We start from the raw sequence: 12,224 nt of genomic DNA, 5'->3' as shown, positions 1-12,224 counted from the left end.
TTTTGTTGATTGAACTCGGTTACCCGCGGCTCATTTATATATTTTGCTTCTTTAATAATAGATTAGATATTTATTACAGAATTCTAACGATACAATATGAATATAATAATAATAATAATAATAATATTTCCATATATTTATGTTATATATTAATAGCCGACGTAGATACACTAATTATTAAAATATTAATAAAATAGGAAAATTATAACAATGAGATGAAGTATAATTTTCGAGGACTGTTGTTGCCATACGAGTATCAGTTTGTGAATGGCGGTTCTTTCGCTACTTTTTCGTTTTTTTTTTTAATTTTTACACGGAGAGTGACACGAAGCTGTTGTACTGTGTTATGTTGCGCTTTAAAATGTCAGCACACGGACCCAAGACCCGCTCAAATCGTGCTCTATCGAGTTTTACGCATTTCAACGGTCCTCGAGCTACGACCGTCGCTGCTCTTGGCCTGTCCAGCAGGAGAGCTATTTCACCTATGACAGAACCAACAGAAAAAGTTTCAATAACCTGAAGATTCTATTTTGAGTCCTTAACACCGGGATTTTGATTGAGAAGATTTCTAGTATTTAGAAGTAAAAAAAAGTCTTGAGATTCAATATTTAAAATGATTCAGAGCTAATATAATTGGCAGTAAATTTCCTCCTCGAGTTTCTTCAATTCTTAGCTCCGTTCCGGATGAGTCAAAATGATTTTTATTACCAAAGTAATCCGAAGGCCCGAGACGACCGACTTCCGAAGGTTCCTCGCCTTCGCTCCGTTGCTGCAACACGACCGCAGTGCCTTCGACGATTATGTAGAAATCCTCACCAGGCTCGCCCTGCCTAACTATTGTTTCGCCATCCTCGAATGCTACGGGTTCAAGAGCATCCGCAACGGTAAGACGTTCCCACTTGTCCAATGATTCTAATAAAATAAAACAATTAGTTTGAGTCAATTCGCGTGCAAAAAACAATTGATGACAAAAAGCTATTTCGTTGTGACGATACTGAGTTTCACATTGTCGAGATGCAGCTAATACTGTTGACTCCAACGATGTTTTCGAAGCAAAGAGAAAAAATGTTCTATTTTTCTATAACAACGAAACTGCCCATTTTTTGAGTCATATAAACCGTAATATGCAAATTCGAAACATAAAAAATAAATGGTTAAGGGGGGAGAGTAAAAGATTAATGTGACACGTACCAAGAATAGAAACTCTGGATAAGAATTCCTCGTACATTTTCCGTTTCCTTATGGTTGATCCCATGAGTATTCTACGATAGGAATCGCGATCAATACCCCACAGTTTGACGTCAGTTTTTGCCCTGACGGTGGCAGCCCTTGGTGTGCCATAGATGAGAGCCAATTCACCAAAACTTCCGCCTTCGCCGATAGTCGTAACGAGCTCACCGTTAACGTATATTTCCACGTCACCCTGATCGATAACGTAAAAGTTGTCGCCCTCGTCACCTGCGTTAAACGTCGGAATAGTTCGAGATCGAGCGAAAAAAAATGTTCACCCCGAGGCATTTTATTTCTGACAGGTGAGTGGGAAGGAAGTGAGAAAATAAAATAGAATAATGGATGTGTGTACCTTGTCTTATGATGGGCTCGTCGGGCAAAAAAATAACGGGAAACATCGCGTCGAAAATGTCGGAACGTTCGTTCTCGTCGAGATGAGCGAAAAGGACGTTTTTAGCGATGGCTTTGCTCAGAGCTGCCATCGTTTTGTAATCTTTGGGCACCACTTTTTTCACGTAACTCGTCGCGTCCTCTTCTGACACCGGCTCCGCCGATATTCCACCTCTCCGACGCACTTGAGGGCCTTGTTGACCCGCCGGCAAATCTTCAATGTCCTCCGGACTCGTTGCTGTTTGCTGCTTCGCATCGTGAGCTTGTTCCTAATATCAACATTCAAATAACACCGTGTTAAAACATGCGAAGGCAGTTGTTCTCACAGTCTACGGTTCATCGAAACCTGGGTCATGAAAATATGCCCGAAAAATTTCAATCCCTCAAGGGCCATCATTTTTGTACAAAATTAATTGAAAATTGTGCTTTCCTGACCAGGGAAGCCTTCCAGTGATGACGCTCAAGTTTGCAACGTGAGCTTTTTTTATTTTCGTGAAATAAAAAACTGGTCAATTACAAATTCTTTTTTTCGTTCATTCCGTTGGACTACGACGTTGCAAACTTCAGCGTCGTTTCCAGTGTACATTTGGTTTCGTAAAAAAAAAAAAAAACAATATTTGCTTCCTTAAAGTTGATTTTAAATAATTCTGAAGTGTAAAAAAAATTATTGTAATTTACTGCGCACCCTTGACACTGACACCTCTACATCAGTGTGAGCCCTTAATTTCGTTCGAAGTTCACTACTGGTATGCAACGTCCGTCGAATATGGCGTGACGATCGTGAGAAAAAGCAGAAGTTCAATGTTCGTTAGCAATTAAATATGGATGTGTAGAGAAATTCCTTTAAGGGGGTAGGTTTAATAAAACAATTGGCACTCAATTTGATCACCAACAACCGTACAATTTGCAGCACTCTTTTTGCGATATCGAATATCGCTAATGGTTGTTACGAGAAAATAATTGTTTACGTTCTTAATTACCGAATTGGAAATAACAGCCGAAACGTCGGCTACGTTAATAATAAAGCTGGAGCAGGTACCGCAATTAAATATCGTTTTCAGCGGCCCAGTCTAATTGCGACTGTCGGCAGCTATATGACTAATTCAAATTGGAATTTCTGATACGATTAGGAAATTGTAAAATTGATGAGGTTAAAACGCTCGAGAAACGTCCTCAATTCTTAAACCAAAATAAACGTGGCTCCTAGTTTTCCGACATTTCGACCAATGAAAAATGACGACGGCTTTCGCACACAATAAAATTCTTTAATGTCGATATTTTTTCGAACCGCGAGCGAAAGATAAATTAAAGAATCGTCCCGGAGAAAGTTTATAGAGAAACTTCGATCCCGTTCCGTAAAAAAAACCTTCTCAACGGCCCAAATCATAAACGCGTCACTGGGAGATCACGTAAGAATGATGTATAAATATATATTTCATAAAGAAACTGGACAGAGTGGGATAGCTCCTGATGTTCACACGCGCGCCGATGACCTCAGATATCGCGTATATAAATAAACACTAATTTTTCGGCGAAAACTCAACATTTTTTTTTCATGGAACAAAAATGAAGTTTGCGTGGGAACGGAATCATTTCGGTCGTTATAATTTTCGAATGATGCACGAATTATTTTCTAGTGAATCTAGTGAATCGTATCAGACAGCTGAGAAAATTCAAGTGAAAAATTTGTTTTCGTGCATTACGTTGTTACGTATTGTGATGATTATTTCAGAATGAATCTTTACCTCTTCCATGTCGTTAGAAGATATTTATCTCCTATCTCTTTGGTCTCGTTCTTCGCGTCACTTTGCCCGAGGAATATAAAAACCGTTTGCGATGCTTGTGCCTGATTTAACAATACAGGCGTAACGTTGTTTCGCGCATACGTGAAAGTTAATACTTATAAAATGAACGTGACACGATGTACGCACAGAAACAGGGTAATAAAATGAAAAAAGGGGGGAAAACGGGAGGAAAGGAAGACCACTTTATCCCGTAGCAGTGACTTCGACCCGTAATTTTATTAGACCGCGTAAATCCGATTATCGAGATGAACCGGTGGCGTTTCACCGTTGCGGCGGTGTAGCGAACGTCTATACCCTTATGTTTTTTCTTCTTCCCCCCCTCCCCTCCCACTCGGTCTTGACGCTCTTATTCTCCGGAGACTTGTTCCTCGTGGCTCCGTCGCGAGCGAACAACAATCGCGGTATCGTGAAAATACAAGCGGCTCTTCCTCCTTTCCTTCTCCCGCTCTTGAGACGATCCCATGTGCGTGGGCAAAAAAAAATGCGACCTGCTTGGCGTCTCGTAGCAGTCAAGGGAACGAACTGGGCACCGAAACGTGCGAGTTATTCGTTTGTTATATCGCGCGTTGAAGAAGATTCACACTTTTATATACAATTTTTGTTAGTGATTCTCTCTTTCGTGGAGGAGCTCCTTACTCTTTCTCTCAGTGTTTCCCCCATTGGCCAAGGTGTCACTCGTTATATTTCGAGCACATTCTAAGTTTAGATCCCTACACGAGAGCCCTCCAATCTCTCCAACTTCTCTAGACTCTGAAGCACAACGCGGTTACGGATGTGTGTATATATACACACACGGAAAGCTCTCCGAAAGAGAGGGACGGAGACGAAGAGGTATTCGTATAGTTTGCTTGCATAAACGTAAAGAGCCCTCATTTCCCTTTTACGAGAACAAAATCCAGGCTTCCCCATCGAGATTTGTTTTTTTGCGTGTGTAATGCGCGATAACCTTTCTTTCGACCTCCCCTTCCCGCTTCCCGCCCTCCCTCCCCCCCTCCCACCTCTAAGCACGAGTGTTGCGTTCATACGGAAAACAGGAGGTTCGTTCCGCTATTTTTTTCGTTTCCTTTGCGAGCAACTGAGGAGGCAGAAGAAACTCTGGAGGGTATTCGCACTGTGCGCCAATTAAATAGCGCCACTTACGGTCGATCCCGGAAACTACAGAAATAAAACTCGAGTTTAAAAAAGTTTATCTCCGATTTAATAACCTTGACGAATAGCGAATTAGTAATTAAATTCATTTCTGATTCAACGAAGCAGGCTTCGACACATCGTTTTTTACAATATTTCGTTTTTGGATCTCGGCCTTTTTTCAACTCATGTTAACGTGTTTAAAATCAGATCAAAATCGTTTCCTGGCGACAGTAAATCTTCACACTCGTAACAATATTTTTATCTACCAACCGCAATTCCGGGCTGCAAGAAAAACGACATTTTACGGGGTAACGTTTATTTTTTAAGGGTGATTAATAAGGTCGAAAATTTTTTAACAGTGGCACTATTGTTCGTTCTTTTACACAATACAAGTCATACCGACACAGGCTATATTATATTAAACTGTACGCGTTATGGGTCGTTCGATAATGAGCTATACTCCTAATACGAAGCAATAAAGCGAAACGACCTTCGCAATTAATCACTACCAATAAAGGCGATTCCAGGTAGCAGGAGGAAGCATTACTACGATTAACAAGTCTCGTTTTGATCCACGAAGGAATTGTCTCCAAAACTACCGCCCATGCGTGGGTCTTCGTAACACGAAGAAAAAAAAACATCGTTGACGATGCTTCGAAAACAATAATCAAATGTTCTCGCACTGAGAACCAGTAATTTACACGTCAAAATTGTGAGTCCCGACGCTTTTGTATGATGTCTTAAGAAAACCTTGTTCTATGATGGAGATAAAAATGATGAAATGAAAAAAAAGCTTCTTTTCAATTGCGACTCCCACTCACAGCTTTGTTTCGATAATTACCCAAAAAACAATAATTATTGATGACGAGTACAGAACAATGCTTAACCTTACATTCCGGAATATTAATTAGAATGCCAAAGAAAGAATGTGGAATTTCTCCCATCTACTGATTAATCTTCTGTTCTTCTTATTGCGGACAGCTAACCAAAAATCAATTTTTTGTCTAATCTCACAAAAACTCAATATTTTTTGTTCTCATAATGTGGGATGAGTACACCTTCTCGAGTAATCTGTGACCTGCGAAGAAAGTTGAAATAAAAAATGGGGAAAAAATTCTGGAAAATCATTACCTTCATTTCCTGCTACAAAAAAAAATCATCTTTTTATTTATTGAACTTTTGTTTTTTGCGAGTTCTATTTTCGCATATCGATGATCAGTAATGCATCGAAAATCGCTTCAGTTTTTCAGATATTTTCAAGTCTGCTAGATTCTGGAGTTTTCACAGTTATTGACACAATGTGTCTGATTTTTTCTTAATATTATTCGTCAACTGTCAATGTATGACTGATATACCTTTGCGGAGGAAAAAACATGGAAAAGAAAAATTTTCCTTGCATTACACGAACAGCAATTTACACAAAAACAATATATGAAACGAAATACCCGTTACTTCTTTGACATTGATATTTACCGTTTGATGGAGCGAATGGTTTATGAAAATATTCTTATTGGAGAGTAGTGATTGAACTGGCAGGGTTGCACTTGTTCTCAGTGTGTTGAATCGCTTTGAATATTTATTTCAAATATGAATCCATAAAAATCTGGAATTTTGTTTAGGAAAAATATCCCAGTGTGACCCTGGTTCAATTGTAATTTTCTTAACAAAAGTAAGTGGAAAGCAGAATTTCTCATTTGGTTCAGAATGACAAGAATTCAATTGATTAAATTTCAAATTAGACATAAATATGATCGAGGTCATTCGAAATGATAATAAATGCTCAATTCATTGATATTTATCAATGCGATTTAGAAATGATAGCAAGGTATAAATTCAGCAAGAATTAGTTAAACATGTTGTAGAAAAATAACATTGGTGATCTAAATTCAGTGGAAAGTTCATTCGTCAAGAATTGCTGGTAAATTGCTTTCGGGATATGAAATATACAATCTCATTCAGTTTGAAGTTCCAATGTAGCATGGATAAATAACATTGTTTCAAATTGAATATGATCATAAAATACGTAAATAAAGGCGTAAACAAAGCAGTAAGCATATATTTCGTTGATAAAAACGAACAACAATTCACGTGACGTTTACTTACACGGAGCACCGGATGGGAAATTACTGTCGTAAAAAAATCAATCAATTTTCTGACTTACCCTCTCGAGTTTTTGGAAATATTCTCGAAGAAATGATATTGGATTCTGTGGCCGCCCAACGCAAAGCTGTACGATGCAGTCCTTGAGTACTTGTTGTATGTTGTGTCTTTGTATGTAATTCTCGCACTCCCGCAAACTCTGTTCTTCCTCGAGATTCGCCGCCATGTTTGTATCACCGAAATGACAACCTGAGGAGTTTTTTCTCTTCTCCCTTCCGCGCTCTACCGCGACGCGTTATCACTTATCCACCGATAACGCATCAAAAAATTGCGGACAAAAAGTGTGAATTTTTTGTCACACCGAGAAGATCGTCGAAAATGTGAGATCGCGATCTTTGAGGAAAACAAAATATTTTTTTTATCTTCTAAAAAAAATTTGGGTTATTATTATCGCGGTATAAGAAGCTTTAATGCATGAGAAACCGCAGGATAAAATCCTTCAATAGCGGCTTTCATTGGTTGTGTTTCGTTTTTTTACGCTGTGCATAAATAACGTCAAATTGCGAAAGATTCTGCCAAATTAAAACATTACAATTTCACTCTGAAACCCCATTTTATCGAGTATCACACACTACTCTTCTCGCTTTATCATCGAGATCCAAATTCTCTGTGATTTATTTATTTCCGAGACATATATTTGCGACGAATCGTATATGTACTGGGCGATGCTTCGCGATTGCTCAAAATCAATAAATAATACAATTTTACATTGGTCGAGTCGCCTTGGGGGATGTACGACCTCGTTTTCCTACAGAGTTTCTGATGCGGTTCAAAGATGACGCCACAACGAGATTCTAGAAAGCAAAATACAAAACTACAGGGATCATGTTTTAAAAATTTCATTTACGTTGTTTGCTCCTCCTTTTTCCAAGGCCACACGACACAAAAAATATTACGATCGATAGTGCCCATGAAAAATGAGCCTCACTTCTAAACGGGCACTTTCCCCTTTTTAATTTAGATTTTATTTATTTATAATTTTCATTATGACTGAGAATTGAAAAAATCAGTTGATTGATATGAGAGAAAACATTTATTATGGAAAATTATAAATTATATTGTGAAGTATATCAGTTCATGGAATGCAAAGTCCCACATAGAAAATTTTTAAGTGTATAAAATATTTTCTCTCAACAAGATGTAAAAGTAATAAAAAAAAATATGTTGTCATAGGACGCCTGAACGCAAAGTCTGCATGTGTAGAGGTGTAAACACCGAAACATCAATGACATTGCTCGAAAATTAAAATTCATGCCATATTTGCAGTAAAAATAAAAAATAATTCTCTCTCTCAAAAATAATTTTTGATGGCTGTTGTTTGTTAGACGACTTTCGTTATATACCCACCTTTTCATGTACTTTTTCTTGAGGAGGGATACTACCAATACTACAATTGTATGAGAATTGTATGATGAAAATCTACAGGTTCGACCGAGATTCGTAGGATGAAGGTATATCTTCCCAAGTTCATCGCTACGATCGCTACGAAACAACGCTAGTATAATAAACAAAAACTCCTTCCGATTCTCCCTACTACTTCCATAGTCTCTGTCCTCCCTACTCCTTATCCCCACTAGTCGGCAAAGAGCTCTGGTTTCAAGTGTCAATAAATAAACTAACCCTATAGTTACCCGACACAATTCGTGAAAAAGTAAGTGACAAGTGTCGGAAAACAAGTGTGAACAGCTCGGAAATTATATTTGTAACACGTCATATAATCAATTAAATGAAAATTCAAATCGAAAATTCGCGATATAAATTAGATAAAGAGGAAAAAGCGTTCTCGTAAGAGTACGTAAAAGGCTTCGAAGGCAGGTGGGAAATTCAAATTTCAAAGAATCATGTCGATCGAAAGAATGTCAGGACAAGGCTATGCGCCTATACCACAATGCATGAGCAATACCGATACGGAAGACGAGGACGAACGCTTGGCTATTCCCATAGAAAATAATCACGAAGATCAAGCAAAAACTCATGTGAGGATTATTGTATTTTTTTTTGCCTAATTAAACAAATCACATCCAAATTTTTGTCATTTCAATCTCAATGATCACGTATGCGTTGATAAATTGACACAAAGAAGTATTTTACTTTACGTATCATGAAGAAAACAATTTCTATATGCTAAAATGTAGTCACCTCAATAATTTCTCTGTAACAAAGGATACTGTAGCTGCTCAGGAAAATGGATGGTACCATAATTCAAAAGAGCCTAAGAACTTTGCAAAGGATCCAGTCGATTCCCAAGGCGGATATAGATATTGCGGTGACGACGTTCCCATTATGGTGACCGATAACGAGGCTCAGAATGATTTTTGGAAAAGACGGGAAATGTCATTACTCCGACGTTTTTGTCTTGTCCTGTCTGTGTTATTTTGCTGTGCTACAGCTCTAGTTTTCCTCTATGCTTTGCCATGTGACAATGCAGTGATATGTCCACCAGTTATGGAAAACCAGCCTGTTATCACTTGGGAGAAAACTTTGGAAGGTGTTGGTAAGCCATTTTGTCACATCTTTGTTTTCACTTACAGAAAAATGGGTTGTTTATAATTTGTTTTTCAGAACTGCATGGTCCGATTTCGGTCGTCCACGGGACACCGTACAGTTTGATATTCTTATTGCTTGGACAGCGATTTGGCGTCAATAGGTCAGTAGCCACAGCGGCAAGAGAAATTCCAGCGGAGGGTGGAGTTGTTTTGTCGATGCAGGGCAATACCGGAACTCTACTGTGGTGGGTTCCGCTACAAAAAAAATGGCCTACCGACATCAATTGCACAACTTTTGATGCGGATGGTTCGGAAACTCCAGATTGTATCGTGAGCGGTGAAAATTTATTGCTCAGTATTGACCCAACAGCGGGTACAATACACTGGACGTCCTTGTATCCAACGAAACCACAATTACCATTGATCATTCCGGATGTTGATTCTGACGGAATCGACGATTTGTTGAGCGTCACGCAAAATGGATACCCCCAAGGTGGGATTATTCTATTGTCCGGAAAGAATGGAAAATATTTGGGCGAGCATATGAACAGCGATTGCGAATCTTTCGCGAGAAATTCCATTCGAATCATCCGGCTCGAATCCAATGGCGATATTTCGTATATTTGCAAGGGAAAAACATCGCCGAATCGTAAGTATCTCAGAATGGAAAACACAGCGAAATATTTCGAGGCAGAAATCGAGTTTGAATATTAAACAGCGTACGATATTTGAACGTCTGACACTTCAACGAAAGTTGAAAAACAAAATTTAGGTTTTAAACGAAATGAACACTTGTAGCGTCTAGAATTCAGAGATCAGTGAAATAGAAATTAACAAAGTATTTCCTCATAGAAATGTTGAACGTGACAGTACCGCTAAACGAGTTGCTACATGCGAACAACTCTGACCTCGCAGAAGTCAAGTCCAACCGAGTGTTCAACGAGAGTACCACACCGGAGAATCGATCGGAGGAAACTGAAATTCCGTCCGAGTACACGATACAGCTGACTCCTTACTATCAACTAAACGTGCGAAATTTTGGTTCTTGTCCAGGTGAGGATTGTCGGGTCAGTGCAAACGTGACGTTGCAAAAGATCAGTAAATCGGATCGAATAATATGGAATCATACGAGCGAAAACACATACGCTATGAAACCGGCTATTTATTCGATCGGTGATAAGCCTTATGTGACTGGTTTTGCCATCAAATTTTGGCAATGGGAGGATCATGAAAAATCCTACGACGAAAAAGTCGAAAAATGGATGAAGCGCCAACTGTTTGAAAAAGTCCTAATGGTATTCGTTAATTACACCGATGTACACGAGATCTATGCGAGTGAGAGCGACATTATACAATATTGCAGTAATGATGATTGTCAGCCAAACTTGAAGCTTCAAACACGATCGATCGCTATCGCGGATTTAGGCGGCGATGGAACTTGGGAATTGATCAATTATCGATCTTCCTACACCACCGAATTACCAATCGTTATTGTCTCAAAAGTACAAATCGTTAAACTCGATGCAGACTTGTCTCCGCTTACGCAAACTAATTAAACTGAAATTATTATTTATTCGTGTATAGCTATTTTCGAGATGATCGATCATAATGTTTACATGCGTTTTAAGAACGACATAGAAGTTACTTTATCGCAATGCAACGAAGTGTTTTTTTCGTTATTTTTCAATTCAATTTTTCCAGCATCATTTTTTAAATCTGCTTCTTTGATTTGACAAAATAGGTTATAAAAAATTGAAGATATTTGCAAAAAATTTTGAGCGATTTAACACATTTCGTTGCAAGCTAATTATGCAAATTTCATGATCGTTTGACATAAGTATTTACGATGTTATAGTGTGTGGTGTGTATATTAGATACCTCTTTGACTCGACGAGATTGATCTCATTGATTTATTTCTTTTTATACACATCGCAGTATGAAGTGCACCGATTGTTGCTAGTCGAAAAGTTTCCTTTCGAGGAAAACTGTAGTTTCATTGTATCTATAAAACAAAATTTATGTACCATTTTATCGACGATTCGCGTTTTATTTACAGAAAACACATCGACATTCGTCCAAAACTTTTATGATTAATAATTTATTGTACAAATTTTATCTGAGCGTTTTTCTTTCATTCACAGTCGTTTACCTTTTACCACTCTTATTGTTCTTCAATAAGTCCATCGTCCACAGAATTTTTTTTTGTCTCGCAGAACTCATGACGAATTACTTCCTATGGTAAGTAATTTGCTTCCGAAATTTCGTCAAAATGTTCGCGTGCTTTTCACTTTGGAATAACTAAATTTTCTTCAACAGCCCGTAAAGAATGGGTAAAACTGCAATTTTTCATTTTCAGTGCGTCCATATAATAATAATATTTCTCCATAATCAAAATTACAATACTAATTTAATCATGGAGTCGGAAAAAAATAGAAAAATATGGAGATAAATAATTGTATTCATACCTTTTGAATGGCAATAGCACAATAATATGAAGCATCGAACAAAGTGTAATCGTACGTGGTTTTACAGGTAACGACGTGTTAATTTTAATACGGCGCAATTTTCAAATTCAGCATCGTCAATAACGAACAGCGCCAACAGCGCCCTCCTTGTCCTTTGTTTACGCTCACGTCAGCTGGTTTCCCCACCTCCGGATTAAGAATAATAAATATAAATATAGAAATGCGTAACAGCTTCGGTACAGATGGTACAGATACTCGAGGGTTCAGTGCATCAAAAATTGTTCGTGAAGTGGTTTGACGTTCGTCACAGAACTGTCAATCAATTACACAAAGCTGAGTTTCCATTCTACGATTTTTAAGGTGCTGTTAGATAAAAGATCGACTAGAATCGAATTAACAAAGTACACAAAACAAACTGCTCCGCGGTGTTGGTGATAGAAATGTGTAAACGTGATTGTGCGTGTTTTGCGAGACTTTGACATTCCCCTGCGTGGTGCTGCTGCTTCGTGTGTGAATCGTTTCTTGGACCATCCCAACGAACGTACTTGTTTAATGAC

The 12,224-nt window shown here is 38.3% G+C and overlaps 2 protein-coding genes and 1 long non-coding RNA gene across 5 annotated transcripts; 2 read left to right on the top strand and 1 right to left on the bottom strand.

The window, feature by feature from the left end:
- Positions 1-30: 30 nt before the first annotated feature.
- Positions 31-12,212, bottom strand: Pka-R1 (protein kinase, cAMP-dependent, regulatory subunit type 1). 2 transcript variants are annotated; one of them, XM_043417788.1, is made up of 9 exons: positions 12,073-12,212; positions 11,668-11,853; positions 11,352-11,538; positions 11,081-11,204; positions 6,718-7,510; positions 1,583-1,889; positions 1,192-1,458; positions 709-912; positions 31-482 (listed from the first exon to the last, which is right to left on the bottom strand). In XM_043417788.1, the coding sequence occupies exons 5-9, from the start codon at positions 6,880-6,882 to the stop codon at positions 310-312; spliced, it is 1,116 nt and encodes a 371-aa protein (XP_043273723.1). In that variant the 5' UTR covers positions 6,883-7,510; positions 11,081-11,204; positions 11,352-11,538; positions 11,668-11,853; positions 12,073-12,212; the 3' UTR covers positions 31-309. The 2 variants fall into 2 exon arrangements, with proteins under 2 accessions (XP_043273723.1, XP_043273724.1); XM_043417789.1 differs by lacking the exons at positions 6,718-7,510; positions 11,081-11,204; positions 11,352-11,538; positions 11,668-11,853; positions 12,073-12,212 and adding an exon at positions 3,366-3,513.
- LOC122409896 (uncharacterized) lies at positions 3,817-5,184 on the top strand. 2 transcript variants are annotated; one of them, XR_006260788.1, is made up of 2 exons: positions 3,817-4,864; positions 5,084-5,184. It is a non-coding gene; the product is annotated as an uncharacterized lncRNA (long non-coding RNA). The 2 variants fall into 2 exon arrangements; XR_006260787.1 differs by having other exon boundaries at positions 5,074-5,184.
- LOC122409892 (protein FAM234B) lies at positions 7,881-11,317 on the top strand. The gene is made up of 4 exons (XM_043417786.1): positions 7,881-8,692; positions 8,880-9,210; positions 9,279-9,851; positions 10,055-11,317. Exons 1-4 carry the CDS (start codon positions 8,558-8,560, stop codon positions 10,756-10,758), a joined length of 1,743 nt encoding a protein of 580 aa, XP_043273721.1. The 5' UTR covers positions 7,881-8,557; the 3' UTR covers positions 10,759-11,317.
- Positions 12,213-12,224: the final 12 nt, after the last annotated feature.

Source organism: Venturia canescens, chromosome 4 (genome assembly GCF_019457755.1).
Source record: "Venturia canescens isolate UGA chromosome 4, ASM1945775v1, whole genome shotgun sequence".
Classification (NCBI taxonomy): Eukaryota; Metazoa; Arthropoda; class Insecta; order Hymenoptera; family Ichneumonidae; genus Venturia; species Venturia canescens.
This window is presented reverse-complemented; position numbering and strand designations above follow the sequence as displayed.

Excerpts from the sequence above, each read along its gene's own strand:
- Pka-R1 (XM_043417788.1), bottom strand. The coding sequence starts at position 6,882 with ATGGCGGCGAATCTCGAGGAAGAACAGAGTTTGCGGGAGTGCGAGAAT. Across the intron at positions 1,459-1,582 it reads CGAGCCCATCATAAGACAAG|GTGACGAGGGCGACAACTTT; the intron begins GTACACACATCC and ends CGTTTAACGCAG. Across the intron at positions 913-1,191 it reads ATCCAGAGTTTCTATTCTTG|AATCATTGGACAAGTGGGAA; the intron begins GTACGTGTCACA and ends TTATTTTATTAG.
- LOC122409892 (XM_043417786.1), top strand. The coding sequence starts at position 8,558 with ATGTCGATCGAAAGAATGTCAGGACAAGGCTATGCGCCTATACCACAA. Across the intron at positions 8,693-8,879 it reads AAGATCAAGCAAAAACTCAT|GATACTGTAGCTGCTCAGGA; the intron begins GTGAGGATTATT and ends TCTGTAACAAAG. Across the intron at positions 9,852-10,054 it reads GGGAAAAACATCGCCGAATC|AAATGTTGAACGTGACAGTA; the intron begins GTAAGTATCTCA and ends ATTTCCTCATAG.